This window comes from Gadus morhua, unplaced genomic scaffold (assembly GCF_902167405.1).
Source record: "Gadus morhua unplaced genomic scaffold, gadMor3.0, whole genome shotgun sequence".
Lineage (NCBI taxonomy): Eukaryota > Metazoa > Chordata > Actinopteri > Gadiformes > Gadidae > Gadus > Gadus morhua.
The window spans coordinates 188,877-209,645 of NW_021964143.1; the positions used below are offsets into that span (position 1 = coordinate 188,877).

Genomic DNA, 20,769 nt, shown 5'->3' on the forward strand with positions numbered 1-20,769 from the left:
CTGTCTAGCTCGCCGCCATTACCGGAAGTCGTCCTGAACATTTTTAATCTGTAACATGTCGTCTTTGTCACAACCAGCTTCTCTGACTACAATTTATAAAGCCACTAAACATCATGAAATTGATATTTCAACAGGAAATATTGACATGTTCCCACTGATGCCACCATCCACTAACTGACGTCTACTGTTTTTTTCTTATTTAGGACCTGCTGCTGTCGATTGCCAACATAAAATCAAGTCTCATTTGAAAAAGAAGTTCTGGTGTATGTTTGAGGGAATCGCTAAAGCAGGTCATTCAACACCTCTGAATGAGTTCTACACAGAGATCTTCATCACAGAGAGAGGCAGTGGAGAAGTCAACAAGGAACATGAGGTCAGACTGATTGAAACAGCTTCCAGGAAACCAGTCAAGGAGGAAACCCCAATCAAATGTGCAGACATCTTTAAACCTTTACTTGCTAAAGATAAACCAATCAGGACAATAATGACAACTGGAGTGGCCGGTATTGGTAAAACCATCTTAACACAAAAGTTCATCCTCGACTGGGCTGAAGAAAAAGCCAACCACGACATACACTTTACATTTCTCCTCACTTTCAGAGAGCTGAATTTACTGAAAGAGGAACAATTTAGCTTGGTGGAACTTCTTCATCACTTCTTTATTGAGACCAAAGAAGCAGGAATCTGCAGATATGACCGGTTCCAAGTTGTCTTCATCTTGGATGGACTGGATGAGTGTCGACTTCCTCTGGACTTCCAGAACAACAAGATATGGACTGATGTCACAAAGTCCACCTCGGTGGACATGCTGTTGACAAACCTCATCAGGGGCCACCTGCTTCCCTCTGCTTGCATCTGGATAACCACACGGCCTGCGGCAGCCAATCAGATCCCTGTTCATAGTGTTGACATGGTGACAGAGGTGAGAGGGTTCACCAACCCACAGAAGGAGGACTACTTCAGAAAGAGATTCAAAGATGAGACGCTAGCCAGCACAATCATCTCCCACGTCAAGAAATCACGAAGCCTCCACATCATGTGTCACATCCCAGTCTTCTGTTGGATCTCTGCTACAGTCCTCGAGGACTTCTTCAAAACATCCCAGATCGAAGAGATGCCCAAGACCGTGACTCAGATGTACAGCCACTTCCTGAGGGTTCAGTCCATACAGGGGGACAGGAAGTACCATGGGAGGGCTGAAACAGATCCAGACTGGAGTTCAGGGAGCAGGGAGATCATTGTTTCTCTGGGAAAACTGGCTTTTAACCAGCTGGAGAAAGGCAACCTGATCTTCTATGAGGCAGACCTGGTAGAGTGTGACATTGATATCAGAGCAGCCTCAGTGTACTCAGGAGTGTTCACCCAGATCTTTAAAGAGGAGTGTGGGCTGTACCAGGACAAGGTGTTCTGCTTTGTCCATCTGAGCCTCCAGGAGTTTCTGGCTGCTCTTTATGTCTTTTGGTCCTTCATCCACAATGGTGTCAATCTGCTCTCAGAAGAACCACCAACCTCAAGTGAAGATAAACTCCTCCTCTACCAGAGTGCTGTGGACAAGGCCTTACAGAGTGAGAACGGACACCTGGACTTGTTCCTCCGCTTCCTTCTGGGCCTCTCTCTGCAGACGAATCAGATTGTCCTACGAGGTCTGCTGGGACAGACAATAAGTAGCTCACAGACCAATAAGGGAACAGTGTCTTACATCAAGGAGAAGATAAAAGGAGACCTATCTCCAGAGAGAAGCATCAATCTGTTCCACTGTCTGAACGAGCTGAACGACCGTTCTCTAGTGGAGGGGATCCAACAGTCCCTGACATCAGGAAGTCTCTTCGAAACACATGTCTCTCCTGCTCAGTGGTCAGCTCTGGTCTTCATCTTACTGACATCAGAAGAGGAGCTGGACGTGTTTGACCTGAAGAAATACAAAGCTTCAGAGGAGGGTCTTCTGAGGCTACTGCCAGTGATCAAAGACTCCAAAAGATCTCTGTAGGTTTACTCATAATAATGTATGACAATACACAACACAATATACCTGATAGTAGAATATATAAGTTATAACTAACAAAACATATCTGTAGGTTCACTAATAACATGTATTACAATAAACCGACTTTTCTAATAAAGATGAAGACAATAACTTAATTACGTTAAAAGTAAAAGTTACTAATTATTAAATTAACATTTAAGGATCTAATTTAGTATGTGTAACATATCTTATTAAAGCTTTTATAACTTTTTGCCAACAATGTTATAACTTATTACGTTATTGGCTGGTTATTACGTTGTTTGCCTTGCATAAAAAATATTTAGAAAATGTATTAACTGAGCCAATAATGTAATAAATTAGGTATCCCTTTATTTTATTTTCAATTTCTGGAGAGAATTTGTCACACTAAGCCTTATTATTGCATCTTGCATCAAACGCTTAAATATCTGACCTAACAGTTACCTCTCCACCCTCATTCCCCCCTAACAGTTACCTCTCCACCCTCATACCCCCCTCCAGATGAGGGGGGTATGAATTTGGGTGTCACGCCAAATTTGTACCGGGTGCCAAATTTGTACCGGGCACGTCATCCATACGTAATCCATTCCAAACCTGCCTGGCAACAGATGATCGCGTCGTCCGTTGCCTGGCAACGGACGATCGCGTCGAATGACGTGAAAGGTTCACGAACATTCGCGAACCCTCAAGCTCGTTCATTCGCACTTGTTCATTGACCGTGACAAGACCGATAACATTGACCGTGACAAGACAGCTAACACTTACACTTACAAATTACATTACATACTCAGTTTACTTGCTAAATTTGATTAAACAATTAAATACAATACAAATATAAATATAAAGTAAAAACAAGTGTTATCTAGCAATCCGTTTTCTGTATTATGTTATTTCGTCTTTGGAAACATGAGCGCAAATGTTTTTCGAAACCCGCTTTAAACACTCAGTTTACAAGCTAAATTTGATTAAACAATTAAATACAATACAAATATAAAGTAAAAACAAGTGTTATCTAGCGTTCCGTTATCTGTATTATGTTATTTCGTCTTTGGCAACATGAGCGCAAATGTTTTTTTAAACCTGCCCGGCAACGGACAACCCTTACGTAATCTGATGACATGCCCGGTACAAATTTGCCACCCGGTACAAATTTGGCGTGACAGAGGCCTTAAAGGAGCAAAGAGTGAATTTGGATTTATATGTTACTCTTTGGGTTCCGTTATAATAATAATAAGCAGCCAATAACGTAATACCTTATAACATTATTGGCAAAAAGTTATTACGTTATTGGCTCAACAACTTTATTACACTGCAAGTTATTACGTTATTGGCTTTATTACATTTACATTTTTACGTTATTGCCATTTTTTACTTTATTGGCCACTATAACGTTATTGGTTGCTACACACATCCTCCACTAAGTTTAAAGTAAAAGATGTTTGTCATTCTAATCACAGTCCCTAACATAGTGTGTTATGTGTGTGCAGGCTGAATGGCTGTGATCTGTCAGAGAGAAGCTTTGAAGCTCTGGCCTCAGTTCTCAGCTCAATCTCCTCTAGTCTGAGAGAGCTGGACCTGAGTTCCAATAATCTGCAGGATTCAGGAGTGAAGCTGCTCTCTGCTGGACTGGGGAGTCCACTCTGTACACTTGAAACTCTCAGGTCAGTTTTACTCAATATCTCAAACAGTTACACCACAAGTTCTACATCAGCGGACATTGAACAGATTTATCTCCAGAAAGTTAACAGGTCTAAATTATTCAGTAGAATATGTCCTCTCAGGGGTTAGGCACATTTTGTACTGGTGCCAATAACTTTTTAATTGGGTGGCACCCTAACAAATGTGGTCGTAGCCCTTTATTAGACTTGAGAATGTCCTTGGTCACGTACCATCCATCTATGTCCATTCACGTGAACAGATTCACTCGCTTTTAATAAGTTGTTAATTGTTTTGATTGCATAGGGGGTGTTGTTCTGTTTTTACCGCCAGCGCCTCAACTTCACTTTCTCCACCAAACAACTCTTCATCCTCCTCCTCCTCCTCCTCAATTAAATACCTACTGATAATAACCAGCTGCTGATTGGATAATATACTCCAATAAGGATTTATCTTCTTCTCTGGGTCATCCAGAATAGTGCATTTCTTCACATGTTCTTGAATAACGCTAGTGCTACTCTGACATTTCATTGAAACTTTGCACAAAGTACAAACCAGTGTTTTAGTTTTCTGATCAAAGCAGTGTCTTCACGGGAACTTAAGTGGGTCGTGTTCCCTAATAGAGTTATCACACTGGCACCGCAATACAGCTGCGCTTTAACTCAGCACTGAACTAAACTTTGGCAGTCTGCGTGCATCGCAGCACCATTACCACTCATCTTATCAAACACAAGACCTCCATCTCACTCTATTTGTGTTGCCATGAGAGTAAAAGGTGTACGTTGGATTCAGTTGGTTAATGATTGTTACATTCATTAACCAACTGAATCCAACAGATTCCTCTTAGATCTGTTCTTTCTTTTTTAACACTTACATTTTTATTGTTTTTTTGGTAAACATACAAAACCACATGTATGCAAGAATACAACTGGAAGAAAGAACAGTTTCAAATAAAGCCCCATTTGAATTGGAATAACAATTCTTATACATACACGTGTATATTCGAGAAAAAATATAATTAAAGATAAATAACAATAAAGAAACTACCAGTGACATGTGAGCCATCTCCCTTACTTGAAATTAGGGGTGTGACGATATTGCGTGCCACGAAATATCGCAATATTAAAACGTGACGAAATGCGTCGTTGAGACGAACAAATGGTTATTCATGGACTTAAGTTTGCATTTAATGTGCAAACTTAAGTGCAAACTTACTAATGCCATTTTTTCCACCGACAGCGAGGCACAACTTGGTTTGGTTCCAGGCACGGCGTGTTTCCATCTAAAATATATCTACGTGGGAGGGTCGCATGGGTCGCATAGCACGCATGCGCGAAATTGCGCTGGCTTATCCACGGACGGACAGGGCTACACACAGGAGCGTCTACACCTCTGTCACGGTCCACGGCGTGTTCTCGCACGCTGATCCTGCGGTGTTCAATAATCAATCACTATTGTTGACTGAACGCTGATACTAGTATTTAAAGATGCCGGTGTTGAGCCCGAAATGGAATCCCCATCTGAAATATTTTGTGTCTATAAAATAAACGACAATATGTAGTGTCGTTTATTTTAAAGTCACAAAATATTTCAAAACTCGAATGAAGAAAATGTATGACGTATGTACGTCATACATTTTCTTCATTCACGTTTTGCTGTAATATCGTTATAATATCGAATCCTGAACCCAATATCGTTTATCGTATCGAATTGTGAGCTGAGTGAATCGCCTCACCCCTACTTGAAATGCAACATCATGATCTGATTTCAAACCTCCCAATGTGTGGTGTCGTTCACTTCTCTTTTATATTCAACCCATTTTTCCCATCTTGATTCAAACTTCCGCTCCTGGACCCTCAATATGTACGTGAATCTTTCCATGTCGTATATTTCTTCCACTACACCGAGCCATTGCTTCTTTGTTGGTGGATCGGCTTTGTACCATGCTCTAGTTGTGATTTTCTTGCTTGCTGCCAGCAGAGCTTTTATCAGATATAAGTCCCCACCTTGCATGTTTTCCTGAACCAGATTCCCTAGGTACAACACCAAGCCGGTCTGGTGCGGCCACACTGAACGCGTTACGCGCGTTAGATTACACAAGTAACGCGCCTAACCTGACGCTTGATCATTGTGTGTCACAAAAATGGTTCAACGCGCCTACGCAGCCACCATTGCTGCGCTGTATTTAGGAGTCTGAGGTAGGAATCCCAAACGCCGCCGTGTTTGGGTGCATGATAGAGTTTAGATGGGGTTAGATTATATAATCTCGGATATAAATAACAATAATCGGGTTAAATAACTTCACATGGTGTGTCTGGTGTGTTTCCAGCATTCGTAGTGTTGATCAGCAGAGAAATTATCCGCCAAAGACGTTGAGGTTGCTTAGCAACAAGAGACGCTGCCCATGCAAGTGAATGGAGCGTTCCCTCTTCGTCATAACTTTCAAACCAAACATCCTTCACATTCACCGAGCAAACATTATGAAAGTAAAATGCACATTTCTCGCTACATTTTTTTACATAAACATTTTTAATGGCGTGACTATGTTACTATTTCCACCAAGAATAAAGAGGGAGATGTCCGCCGTATGCTTCTGTGCTAGCGTCACGCGTTACTCACGTTAGGTAATTCATATCCAATTACCTCCTAATTCTTTCAAAACACCTTCCCAATTTTCCTCCATCTTTGACACCCCTCCTGCCCACATAATTTCCAACATACAGTCTGTTACGGGGCATACCTCCCTTTCATATTTGGGGTAATGAAATATCTTATGATATTCTTCCACCCGGACTCCCTCCATAACCTCGAAGCAGTTGTCGAGTGCTGTATCCTGCATACGTTGTACCATTCTTCCTCCGTTATCTCGATCCCAAGCTCTCTTTCCCACTTTTCTTTTACATACATAGTAGAGTTCCCCCTGCTCTTCAGCAGACCTTGGTATAGGGCTGAGATCTCCCTACTCTTTCCCCCTGTATATAAATCATTCACTACCTTAATTATTCATTTTGTTGGGTGGCCTTATCCATTTTTATTTTTATTTAAACCTCTCTTTTAAATATTGAAAACTCTGCATTTTCCTTTCTTCTACTATCGTGCAAATTGCCGTGATGCCTCCTCTTTCCCATCTCTTGAAACCATGACCTTTTCCTGTCAGAAATGTATTGACATGCGTTAAACATCTCAAAATCTTCATCTCTTTTTCTAATTAGTATCTCACTATAGTGTTCCAAATGTTTAAAGAAAACTTAGTTATTGAGTTTATTTAGCCTTCCTGTTTCTTAAGTAGTTCTTTATCCCCCACTAGTGCTTGATTATGATAGCCCTCCCCCTTATGTCAATATCTTTCCATTAGGCTACGTAGTTCCCGTTACACCAACATGCCACAGCTCTGACCTGTGCTGCATGGTAGTAATCTTTTAAACTGGGCAACGCCATCCCTCCTCTCTCCTTAGGCAACGTAGTGTTGAAGCCTAATCCTGGGTCTCTTTCTCCAACAGATGAACCTTGAGATCCACTTATCCCACTCCATACATTAACTTTGTGGTACAGATATGGGTAATGATTAATAGATAGTTAGATACAATAACCTTGGCAGTATGTACATTTTTACTATTTCAATCTTTGAAATAAAGTCCAATACCTGTCCTGACCACCTTGCAAAGTACCCCTTAATGCTCTGAATATCATTATTGTGTGTAGTTTGCGTTAGATAATTAGTCTACTCCTTTTCGGATGTTAACTATCTTCTCACAGTCCCATCTCCATTTGTATTTCTCTATCGTTAGTGTGTAATTTAGAGCTAAAATCTGTGTCTTTGTCACATTAAGTCTATACCCTGAATAGTGCCCGTATTCCTCCAGTAGATCCATCAGTATTGGAAAGCTTGTGTCTGGTTGTCCTATCAGTGTGATCACTATAGTCGACCGCTTTAACTTAATCCGATCCGTCAGACTACCATTCACTTTCACTCTTGCTGTTGGCTCATGATACAATGACCGTATGCATTTGATAAGAGTCCCAATTAAAGCCACATTTTTCTAGGACTTTATACAGGTAGGTCCACCCAACATAATCAAATGCCTTTTCGTGTCCAAACTCACTAAGACCACACTCTTTCCTCTCCTTTTAACTTCCTCCTCTATGTGAATTGTCTTCCTTATATTGTCCTGTGCCTGCCTTCCTTTTATAAAACCAGTGTGGTCTTCATCTATAATATCGGGCATGAATGACTCAAATCCTTTTGAGATAATTGAAGTATCGATCTTAAGAGTCAACATTAAGCATGGATATCGGTCTAATGCTACTACACATTTCCGTTTCCCTGCCCTCTTTATGGATCATATAAATAATAGCCTCTTTCCAGGATGGGGGAGTTTTGCCCTCATTCATTGAGTATCTAAATATTGCTAACAATAAGGGGTTAAATTCCTGCCTAAATACTTAATAGAATTCCGATGGGAATCCATCACTACCTGGTGATTTACTATTTCTCGTTCTACTAATTGCTTTCCCCACCTCTTCCTCCGTAATATCTGAGTTGAAGAATTGATTCTGCCCTTCCCCTATCGATGGTAAGTCTAGCCCCTCTAGGAATGTCTTGATACTCTCTTCATCTGCTGCAGCTGGTTGTGTGTATAGTGTCCTAAAATATTCCTCAAATGCTCCCTCTATTTCCTCTGGCTCTTTTAATAACTCATTCGTTTTCGGGTACCTAATCTTATGAATAGTGCTTGATGTTGGTTGTACCCTAATCCCTCTGGCCAATCATTTATTTGCACAGCAGACTGCTTAAATATATAACCTGCACCTCTTCCTTTCTAAATTTTAACACTTTCCCCCTTTTTATCGGATTGTTCATACCATTGACATTTAATGACACCATTCTAATACCCCGACGTTGCATTATAATTCCTCTAAAACCATTATTCTGTTCCCCACATATAAACTAACAGCAACCCCTGAACTAAAAAAACTAATTTTAACAATCAGAACATGAACTTCCAAAGCATTCAGGGGTTTCCAATGTGTCCCCCTGACCCTGTTGGTAGGTGAGGGGTAGAGCCTCTCCTAGTGAGAGGGCCCCCTTAGTGGCAGAGTTTTCCTCAGGCGTGGATCTCCCGAGCTCACTATAAGGTTCCAACATCTAAATTCCAGAGCTCCCGGCCGAGAGCTTTGTGTACATTTTCCATACATTATTTTAACCCATGGCATAAATATACATTTGCCCCAAGTGATCCTATATGTCCGTCAGCTTATGCTCTTGTAAATGATCACATCACTGCAGTGTTTCGAAAGGACCGTCAAGTCACGAAACAAAAGGCTTTATTCAAAACTTCTAAAGTCAAATCTGTGTTGGTGTCCGTGCTCTTTACTTATCGTCACCGTGGCGCTTCACGTCCTTTATCCTCCCCTGTACGCTCATCTCCTGATTTTGGTCCACTTGCGCGCTGCCTCCAGTCTCCGCAGCGGTGTCTGTCTCTCCCGCATTGCCCTCGTCGCATCCTGAGTACTGTTGTATACTTTGACTCCTTCGGTCCAGTGAACTCTGAGTGTGTCCCTTGGGGGCTGGAACCGAATCCCCCTCTCTTTTAGAATTATTTTGTTGACTGCTTATCTCCGACGTTTAGCCGCCACTTCTGCAGTGTAGTCCTGATCAAAAATCACTCTGTGTCCCTCGACTTCCAGCGTCGATCTCCAGGCCGTCTTGAGGACGTTCTCTTTGACCTCGAACATCAAAAGGTTTACTATAATCGCTCTTGAGGGCTTGTCTGGTTGTGGTTTCGGTGTTAATGCTCTGTGTGCCCTTTGGATATCCAATTAAATATCCTTCGACATTCCCAGCTCCTTGTGAATTAATTTATCCAAGTGTTCAGCAACCGAGTCTCCCTCAAGCCCTTCCTTCAGCCCCCAGAATCGAATATTGCTTCTCCTTGACCTCCCTTCCAAGTCGGTTAATTTCTCTTGTAGCCTACTTTGTTGTTTGAGTGGAGTAGTGAGAATGTCCTGTGCCTGTGTAGTCCACTCCTCCACCTCAACTGTACGTTCTTCCTGGATCTCAATTTCTTTCTTTTTTGCCCCATGTCAACGTCCACAGACTCGAATATTCTATTAGTTTCCTCTCGGAGGCTATCCATCCCTTGCTTTATCTCTTCCCTTTGCTTGCCAATTTTGTCCAATTTGGCGTCCATTCTGTGCTGGGCTGTATCCATTTTAGCCTGTATCCTTTCCAGACCAGCCTGTAAGCTAGCCTGTATCTCAGACACCCAGCTAGGTTGTTCAGCATTGCTAGCTACCTCTGCGCTAGCCCGGAGCACCTGTTAGCCTTCTACCTCGTGCATGTTTCTCCGCTTTCTTCTTTTTCTCTTTTCCCTTTCCACTTTGGGTAGTTCTCATGACCTATGCTATTCAAAGTTTGAGCTATAGCTTTAGTTTATTTTTTCAGTTTTTTTGCTCAATTGGCCGGGAGCTCCTCTTGTTTGCTACCTATTAGCATACCGGAAGTCAGAACTGGAGAACATATTCAGGAGTTATTTTAAATCTTTAATTATCTGACCTCTAAGTAAGTCATATTTTAAAGATCTACTGTATTGACATTTAGATAAAGTAATAAAACATGTTTGATGACAAATTTCAAATAGAAAATGAATCACAGTTCCTAACATGTTTGGTATTTTTTTGTTTGTGTGAAGGCTGTCATCTGTCAGAGAGATGCTGTGAGGCTCTGGCTTCAGTTCTCAGCTCCAACTCCTCTAGTCTGAGAGAGCTGGACCTGAGTACCAATGATCTGCAGGATTCAGGAGTGAAGCTGCTCTCTGCTGGACTGGGGAGTCCACACTGTACACTGGAAACTCTCAGGTTAAATTTTACTCAATGGTCAAACAGTTACACCACAAGTTCCACATCAGAGGTCCGTTATATAACTCAGCTTATAACTCAGTACCTGTGATGACCACATCCATTTCTTTGGTATCATTGGAGAAGTAACACCTTGTAGTGTAGGTGGATATTCTAATACATCCATATGCCTGCAACCTTTCAATTCAAAGTAAACAAATGAACTCAAAATATAATAATATTGCCCCCCCCACTGTCCCCCGTGTACGGGACAGTGATAGTTTAGGGCAGGGTGAAGTACAGGGGGTCTTCGGAGGGTCTTACCCCTAGTTGGACTCTGGAAAGAATGATTTGAAACTTGCAATTGTCAAACAAATTTATCGAATCAGTAGTATCGAATCAGTAAACGGTGATGGAAACACCAAAAATCGCATAAAAATCCTCTTAATTCGCAAAAAAGTTTAACTGCTCACTTGAGGTGTGTTTTGACTTATGCGAAAGAGAGTAAATGCGCAAAATGGGAGATGGAAACACTTTTTCCGAAACAGCTGTGACATAGCGAACATTGAAGACACAGGACTGACAACGTCCTTCCGATTTCCGCATAATGACCGGCCATAGCAACCCCGCCGACAACCGCTTGTAGCGTCAATATCTATTTTGAAGCGTTTCTATCTCCTTTAATTATACCATGGTCTGGGGGAATACTCGATTCTGATTGGCTGCAGGGTGTCCATTAATCCCTGATATATAGACACCTTCTAAGTAGTTCCAGTCAAATTATCTGTTCAGCCTTCAAAAGGAGAGCTGGTAAATTGTGAAAAATGCATTAAACTGTAATCAGAAAACGCGGTTATATGCTAGTATAGACCCTAGAGTATCTGTGGTATAAAGGTGGGGATGAATTTCAAATGATCAATCTGCACAATGTATCCTTTAAATACTTCCATGGAACAGATGGGCAACGTGAATAATAGATACGTTTGGACCGATAGAGAGATAAAACTTTTCCTTGCTCTCATCGAAGAAAAAAACAATACTGCTTTTTTAGATGGAAAACAACAACTAAATTCCACAATGTACCTAAAAGAGAGCATGTAATCAAAAGGACACGAGAAGTCCTGGAATGTGTGTCGTTTTCCGCTCCAACCACTTGATGGAAACGCACCTAATTCAAATTATTTTTTTGCGAACATTCCAATGATTCGCTTAAACTCTTAGATGGAAACGTGACTAGTAAGGTGCACTTTAGAGTTCTTTAGTAAAGTTAAAAAACTGATTCTTCTTTTAACTAAAGATTATCTTAAATCTTTAGTTATCTGACCTCAGTATGTCATAATTTAAAGATGTACTGTATTGACATTTAGTTAAACTAATAAAATGTCCTATGACAAATTTCAAATAAAAAAAATAAGCACAGTTCCTAACATGTTGTGTTTATTTTTTGTGAGAAGGCTGACTGGCTGTCATCTGTCAGAGAGATGCTGTGAAGATCTGGCCTCAGGTCTCAGCTCCAACTCCTCTAGTCTGAGAGAGCTGGACCTGAGTACCAATGATCTGCAGGATTCAGGAGTGAAGCTGCTCTCTGCTGGACTGGGGAGTCCACACTGTACACTGGAAACTCTCAGGTCAGTCTTACTCAATGGTCAAACATTTACACCACAAGTTCCACATCAGAGGACAGGTTCTTTATATAACTCAGCTTATAACTTAGTACCTGTGATGACCACATCCATGATTTTGTATCATTGGAGATGTAACACCTTGTTGTTCAGGTGGATATTCTAATAGATCCATATGCCTGCAACCTTTCAATTATAAATATAAAATGAACTCAAAATATAATACTCTTGCCCCTCCACTGTCCCCTGTATACGAGACAATGATAGTTTAGAGCGGGGTGAAGTACAGGGGGTCTTTGGAGGGTCTTACCCCTAGCTGGACACCTCAGACCCTGAAAGCCTCAACAGAAACATTTTGGAGGGTCTCTGGAAAGGATGATTTGAAACTTGCGATTGTCAAACAAAACGTGTTTTAAAGCTTACTATTCCAGTACTCATTATTTAAATAACTAATTCTTTGCTCACAAATATGAATAGGATACAGAATAACATTGTTATATTGTGTACCCAGTGAAGAGACAAACTAATTAAAGCTCTATTCATGATGAACTAATTAAATAAGGAAAGCCAAGGATTAATACTTGTTAATTGATAGTTAAGTCCAGCTGTATTTCAACAACTGTAAGCAGTGGTGTAGTGGTTCTGGGAGAAGTGGGGATACTCTAAATGTCTTAAAGCACCCTGTGTTATAAACAGTAACATTAAGAATACTCTTGCATCTTTAGTGCAACCATAAATGGGCCAGTAATTTTGGCACATTGTCACTTAACTTCTGCTGCTTGGCCAGAATTGTCTTTGCATCAGTCCTGGCCCACAGACTATAGTCCTGGCACACTACACTATTATGCATTCTGAGTAAACTATTGCTGATTCCTTAGTCCATCCACACATGGAAATAGGACAACTACTCTCACTGTGTAAATAGTGTATCGGCCAGTCGTTTATTTAGTAAACTGTCTCTTGTACAGATGATGATGGCCAGAGTGCTGCCATTAGAAAAGTAACATTATTTGTCAAAGGGGGTTTGCAAATATTACTGCAAGGTATTGTATGTTACTTATCTTAAATGTGTTTAAAGTTTCACATGAATACATTTTAAATTCTAATAGATTAAGTTGTTGTTGTGAGCACTGTATGATACAGTAGGTCTGAACATCACTAACTGCTTTAATGAGTCATTTAAACCGTTAGAAAGGAGCATGAATCACAGGAAGGCCTGGGCCCGTGCACTGATCTTTAATTTGTTTTCTGACATTAAACTGTCGTCAACTTTATGGGTCATTAGCAGTTTGCACCCTGATACTTTTGATCACGTAAGTGGTTTCCCTGATGGATCTATAATCTAGATTAGTACATTAGTAGTAGTACAATCTAACCGAGTTCTAGGTAGAGGTGATACTTTAATCAAGTGAAATATAAAGAAGCCAAAAGTCCTGTGGTAGAGTGGACCTCGCTCCACAGCGGAATAGAGACTAGGGCTTGGGGCGCTACAATGCTGATATATTATGTGGCCGTTGAATACCCGCTTGTTTCTGGGAAGGCCTTCTTCCATGGGTGGCGCTGTGGCAAATGGTCCCAATCCAAATGTGGTGTGGTTTAGAAAACCTAACGTATTATGGCTGAGAAGCTTTCTCTTGGCCATCTTCAACCGCTGGCCAGAAGGAGCTCCACACATCCACACACAACTCGCCGTCGGTGTCCCTTCACTGGACCAGGAAGTGCTTCATAAAAGGACCTTCTACATCACCAAGTCAACACAACTTGTGTTTGGAGTAGGACGTTCATAAACTGGTCGGCAGACTGGAAAAACACAGGATTTTACTGTATGTGCGTGTGTGTGTGTGTGTGTGTGTGTGTGTGTGTGTGTGTGTGTGTGTGTGTGTGTGTGTGTGTAGCTTGTCTGGCTGCCTGGTCACACAGGAAGGCTGTGCTTCTCTGGCCTCAGCTCTGAGCTCCAACCCCTCCCATCTGAGAGAGCTGGACCTGAGCTACAATCACCCAGGAGACTCTGGAGCTGCGCTGCTCTCTGCTGGACTGGAGGATCCACGCTGGAGACTGGACACTCTCAGGTATGGAGAGGACAGCTCACCACTCGGGGACAAAGTCTCCTACAAGGATTCATGTCGCTGCTAGATGAAGTGGTTTGAAGAGGCAGCTGTCACTCATGTTGTGTAGAACGTGATGAGACGGCAGATGATGAAGGTGAATGTTTCAACATGCTGCTCTCACTTTGTTTCCCCCCCAGTGTGGAGCACGGTGGAGTGTGGAGGCTGAAACCAGCTCTAAAGAAGTGTAAGTGTCTGTTTGATTCATCACATCACACACTCACTATTGAGATGGAAAGTCCATCCACACAGCAGGAAGTGAGATCACATCCTACTGGGAATGAAGATGATGGCTGACATCATGTATCTTACGCATCTTATATTATGTATATTAATACTGTCGACCGTCATAATAAACCTGCTTGTATTAAACCCAGCAGGTATTACATTGATTTATTCTGTATTGGAAAGTTAATAGTGTATTGATTATTATCAGACATAATCATGATAATCATCATGAAGCTAACATCTGTGCTCGAGAGGAGGGGTCCCGTTCTGGGTCCCGGACTATAATGACACTAATGTAACAATAGAGTAACTATGACATCACATGACCCCCCCCCCCCCCCCTCCCCTCACATTACTGAGGGGGGGGGGGGGGGTTGAGGGGGAGGGGGGGTGCTGGGGGGTGCTGAGGGTCCCGGTCCTGGGTGAGGGGGGGCTGATGGGGAGGAGGCTGAGGAGGGGGAGGGGGGCTACGGGGGGCGGTGAGGGGGGCTACGGGGGGCGGTGAGGGGGAGGGGGCTGAGGAGGGGGAGGGGGGCTACGGGGGGCGGTGAGGGGGAGGGGGCTGAGGAGGGGGAGGCGGGGTCTGAAGCAATAGTGCAACTATCATCACATGACCCCCCCCCCCACATGTCATGTTCAGGAGAACAGTACTAGTGATGAATGAGTGTATTCATAACCCTGTTGTTGATGTATTCATAATATTGTTGTTGATGTTTTCATAACGTCATTGTTGAGGTGTGTGTATCTATGTATGTGTACATATGTATATGTATGTGTTCATATCTATGTATATGTACACAGAGCGCAGGAGAACAGTACTAGTGATGATGATGATGAGGATGAAGAGCGGTTCAGCAGCTCATCATGTCTGGTTCTCCCTCAGATGCCTGTGACCTCACACTGGACCCCAACACGGCCCACAGAGACCTCTCTCTGTCTGAGGACAACAGGAAGGTGACGTGGGTTGAAGAGGACCAGTCGTATCCGGATCACCCAGAGAGATTTGACTCCTGGCCCCAGTTGTTGGGTAGAGAGGCTCTGACTGGCCGCTGTTACTGGGAGGTAGAGTGGGAAGGATGGGTTGATATAGGAGTGACATACAGAGGAATCACAAGGAGAGGAGGGGGTGGTGACAGCAGGCTTGGACTGAACAACAAGTCCTGGAGTCTTCATTGTTCTGATGATGGTTACTCTGCCCGGTACGACGGTAGAGGGACAGCCCTCCCTCTCCCCCCCGCTGGCTCCACCAGAGTAGGAGTGTATCTGGACCGGCCTGCTGGCTCTCTGTCCTTCTACAGAGTGTCCCCAGGTGGAGGAGGGTCCTCAGACACACTGACACACCTCCACACCTTCTGGTCCTCCTTCACCCAGGAGGACCTCCTCCCGGGGGTTGGTGTATGGTGGGAGGGTGACTCAGTGTCTCTGTGTCGGTTGTAGACACACACAGACACACACACACACACACACTAGGGCTGTCACTTTTTATTCGAAGTTCGAATATTCGTTCGAAGGTGGGGTGAAAAGTTCGAATTCGAAGTGTAATTCTCCATTCGAACTGTAAAAATGCGCTATAAAGAAGAGAGCGGCGAGTGGCTTTTCCTCAATAAAGCGGCACTCCTGGATCCCCGCTTCTCCCGGTTAGTCCACCTTTCCCCTGCACAGAAACATCTCGTGACTGAAAGCTTCTCACACGAGCTCATTGAAACGGAGACCGACACTGATCGCACACGACAGGGAGAAAAGTCCGCTGCTGCGCTGGGCGCGATGGGCAGCCTGTTTGGGGACTATACAGCACGGCTGACAGAAGCAGCTGCAGCGGTAACGGAGAGCTGCGAGACTACTTGTAATTTTCTTTCCGTAAGGAATAAAAAGAGCAGCACACCGTGTTGGAGGTCGGCCTCACAGATTGTTCGTTTATATAGGCTGTGTGTGCCATGGACGACATGCGCTCCGCATATCGCGCTCCGAGCAGTTATTGTTAATGCGTAAAGGACAGCCGCACTTGTGTGTCGGAGCTTCCTCTTGTTGTGTTTACAAATGTGTTATCAAAGATGTGTTTTTATCCTGTGCTGTTATGAATTCAGTAGGTATACGTGATTTCCACAAGAAATAAAAAGAAACACGACAACAGTCGTTGTCGTGTTTCTTTTTTTTTTTTTTTTTATAGTTCTATGGCGAATGTATTCGAATTAATTATGGACATTCGAAATTCGTTCGAATTTCATTTTTGTAAAAAGTGACAGCCCTAACACACACACACGCACGATGGGTGCTGAGGGGGAGGGGATGTGTCTCAGTGTCTCTGTGTCAGTTATAGTCTCTCTCTCTCTCTCTCTCTCTCTCTCTCTCCACACACACGCATATATTAACACACACCAGGGATGGAAATTAACACCCGCCACATGCCATTTGCGGGTGGATTTGTATGGTGGTGAATTGTGTCACTTCACCTGCCACTGTGTCGGGTAATACTTTCCAGTCAGGTCCGATCAAATTTGCATATTTAATACATTCATACGGCGCTGCACAGTTCCCCCTTCTTCTTCTACGCCACTTTTGGTGAACTGCGACTGTCAACATCCGGGATACTATACCGGTAACAGGGCTCTCAAGTCTCACGCATTCGGCGTGAGACACACGCAATTCAACCCATGCACACGCTCATGCGCCACACTTCGTATTTCTCACGAAGAGAAATGACCAGGATAGCGCCCACCAATTTGGGCCGCTATTTAACAGTGTTACAGGTAGGAATCAAATGGGTTTCCCGTACGTAGGTAAACCAGACGTCCTCTTTTGCCCGGACATGCCCTCTTTTTGCGACACTTTTAAAAAATGTGTGGCGGAATTAAAAAATCGTCTGGGATTTTATTAAAGCCTCGTACATGTTCACATTGAATTTGCGTTGCGTTTCTCTGGGTCGTTCACAAACTAGTTAGGCTACGCCCTCCCCTACTCAGTTCTGTTCGCTTTGCATTGGTGGAAGTGAGTAGGGGGCGTGGTTAAGTAGAGCCTTCATATTGGACGGTTTGACTTACGCAGTTACCGTCGTGTATTTATTTTTTTACCATTATTGATTTATAGGGACAAACATTAACAAATTTCTCCCACAGGGGATTGATAACGTTCTATCTATTGAACAGAAAGAAACACTTGGTCATACTTTGCATACTTTACCACAGCATTGGCCTACTGAAGGCCACAGATATATTTCCAGCATTGGACTGAATGCCACATAAATATATAATTATGTTTTTGTACGTTTGCAACGTTTAAAAGTATAAAGTTCAAGCATATGCCTCTACTTGCATTGCTTAAGCCAATAGCCTTTTGAGGCAGTGTTTTTTCTGAACATTAGTGTTAAGGGCCAATAATGCTTACTATCATACGTTAGTTAGTTACCATTTCTGTGGACACATTTGTATTCAGGCACTAATTAGATTGACTTATGATGGTGTAGCCATGCATGTTGTTTTATTGTTAATATGTCAATTTGTTGTTTATTGAAAATACTTTGTATAGATGCATTATCCCCAAACTTGTCATCGTAACACCTTTGACATTAACATGGCAGATACCTGTGTAATGTTTATCATATGCAGTAAGAGTGTCCTCATCCTCATCATCATCATCGTCATCCGCTTATCCGGGGTCGGGTCGCGGGGGGAGCAGCTCAAGCAGGGGGCCCCAGACTTCCCTTTCCCGGGCCACATTGACCAGCTCTGACGGGGGGATCCCGAGGCGTTCCCAGGCCAGTGTTGAGATATAATCTCTCCACCTAGTCCTGGGTCTTCCCAGAGGTCTCCTCCCCACTGGACGTGCCTGAAACACCTCCCAAGGAAGGCGCCCAGTGGGCATCCTTACCAGATGCCCGAACCACCTCAGCTGACTCCTTTCTAAGTAAAGGAGCAGCGGCTCTAATCCGAGTTCCTCACGGATGGCTGAGCTTCTCACCCTATCCCTAAGGGAGACGCCAGCCACCCTTCTGAGAAAACTCATCTCGGCCGCTTGTACCCGCGATCTCGTCCTTTCGGTCATCACCCAGCCCTCATGACCATAGGTGAGGATAGGAACGAAGATCGACCGGTAGATCGAGAGCTTTGCCTTGCGGCTCAGCTCTCTTTTCGTTACAACGGTGCGGTAAAGCGAACGCAATACCGCCCCCGCTGCTCCGATTCTCCGGCCAATCTCACGCTCCATAGTACCCTCACTCGCGAACAAGACCCCGAGGTACTTGAACTCCTTCACCTGGGCTAAGGACTCATTTCCTACCCGGAGTAAGCAATCCACCGGTTTCCTGCTAAGAGTCATGGCCTCAGATTTAGCGGTGCTGATCCTCATCCCAGCCGCTTCACACTCGGCCGCCAGCCGATCCAGTGAGTGCTGAAGGTCACAGGCCGATGATCCAATGAGGACCACATCATCTGCAAAAAGCAGTGACGAGATCCTCAGACCACCGAACTGCAACCCCTCCCCACCACGACTACGCCTCGATATCCTGTCCATGTATATCACAAACAGGATTGGTGACAAGGCGCAGCCCTGGCGGAGACCAGCACCCACTGAGAACGAAACTGACTGGCTGCCGAGAACACGAACACAGCTCTCGCTTTGGGAGTACAAAGATTGGATGGCCCTGAGGATAGACCCCCTTACCCCATACTCCCGCAGCACCTCCCACAGTTTCTCCCGGGGGACCCGGTCATACGCCTTCTCCAGATCCACAAAACACATGTAGACCGGATGGGCATACTCCCAGGCCCCCTCCAGGATCCTTGCGAGAGTGAAGAGCTGGTCCGTAGTTCCACGTCCGGGGCGAAAACCGCATTGTTCCTCTTCAATCTGAGGTTCGACGATCGGCCGAACCCTCCTTTCCAGCACCTTGGAGTAGACTTTACCAGGGAGGCTGAGAAGTGTGATACCCCGGTAATTGGCACACACTCTCTGGTCCCCCTTTTTGAACAGGGGAACCACCACCCCGGTTTGCCACTCCTTTGGCACTGTACCCGACTCCCACGCGATGTTGAATAGGCGTGTCAACCATGACAGCCCCTCAACACCCAGAGCCTTTAGCATTTCTGGCTGGATCTCATCAATCCCTGGGGCTTTGCCACTGCGGAGATGTTTGACTACCTCAGTGACCTCCACCAGGGAAATTGACGACGAAACACCATCAACCTCGAGCTCTGCCTCCAACATAGAGGGCGTGTTATTCGGATTCAGGAGTTCCTCAAAGTGTTCCTTCCAACGTCCGACGACCTCCTCAGTTGAGGTCAACAGAGTCCCATCCTTACTGTACACAGCTTGGATGGTTCCCCGTTTCCCCCTCCTGAGGTGCCGGATAGTCTTCCAGAAACACTTTGGTGCCGACCGAAAGTCCTTCTCCATGGCCTCTCCGAACTTCTCCCACACCCGCTGCTTAGCCTCCGACACGGCAGCCGCTGCAGCCCTTCGAGCCTGTCGGTACCCTGCAACCGAGTCAGAAGTCCTCCAGGATATCATATCCCGGAAGGCCTCCTTCTTCAGTCGGACGGCTTCCCTGACCACCGGTGTCCACCACGGTGTCCGAGGGTTACCGCCCCTTGAGGAGCCTAAGACCCTGAGGCCACAGCTAGCCACCGCAGCTTCAGCAATGGAGGCTTTGAACACCGCCCACTCCGGCTCAATGCCCCCAACCTCCACAGGAATGCCAGAAAAGCTCCGCCGGAGGTGTGAGTTGAAGATACCTAGGACGGGGGCCTCCTCCAGACGTTCCCAGTTCACCCGCACTACTCGTTTGGGCTTACCAGGTCTATCCGGAAATTTCCCCCATTCCCTGATCCAACTCACAACCAGATGGTGGTCGGTTGACAGTTCTGCCCCTCTCTTTACCCGAGTGTCCAAAACATGCGGCCTCAGATCAGATGACACGATCACGAAATCGATCATCGATCTTCGGCCTAGGGTACTCTGGTACCAGGTACACTTATGAGCACCCTTATGTTCGAACATGGTGTTTGTTATGGATAATCCATGACTAGCACAGAAATCCAATAACAAACGACCGCTCGGGTTTAGATCAGGGAGGCCGTTCCTCCCCACCACGCCTCTCCAGGTGTCTCCATCGTTGCCCACGTGGGCGTTGAAGTCTCCCAGCAGAACTACGGAGTCCCCTACTGGAGCCCCATACAGGACTCCATTCAGGGTCTCCAAGAAGGCCGAGTACTCTGAGCTGCTGTTTGGTGCATATGCACAAACAACAGTCAGAGTTTTCCCCCCTACAACCCTTAGGCGCAGGGAGGCGACCCTCTCGTCTACCGGGGTAAACTCCAACACCGCG

At 44.5% G+C, this 20,769-nt stretch overlaps 1 protein-coding gene across 1 annotated transcript; it reads left to right on the plus strand.

Moving 5' to 3' along the window:
• Positions 1-250: 250 nt before the first annotated feature.
• On the plus strand, positions 251-15,888 carry LOC115539123 (NLR family CARD domain-containing protein 3-like). The gene is made up of 5 exons (XM_030350309.1): positions 251-1,983; positions 11,950-12,123; positions 14,013-14,186; positions 14,363-14,409; positions 15,334-15,888. Exons 1-5 carry the CDS (start codon positions 266-268, stop codon positions 15,885-15,887), a joined length of 2,667 nt encoding a protein of 888 aa, XP_030206169.1. The 5' UTR covers positions 251-265; the 3' UTR covers position 15,888.
• The last annotated feature ends 4,881 nt before the right edge of the window (positions 15,889-20,769 follow it).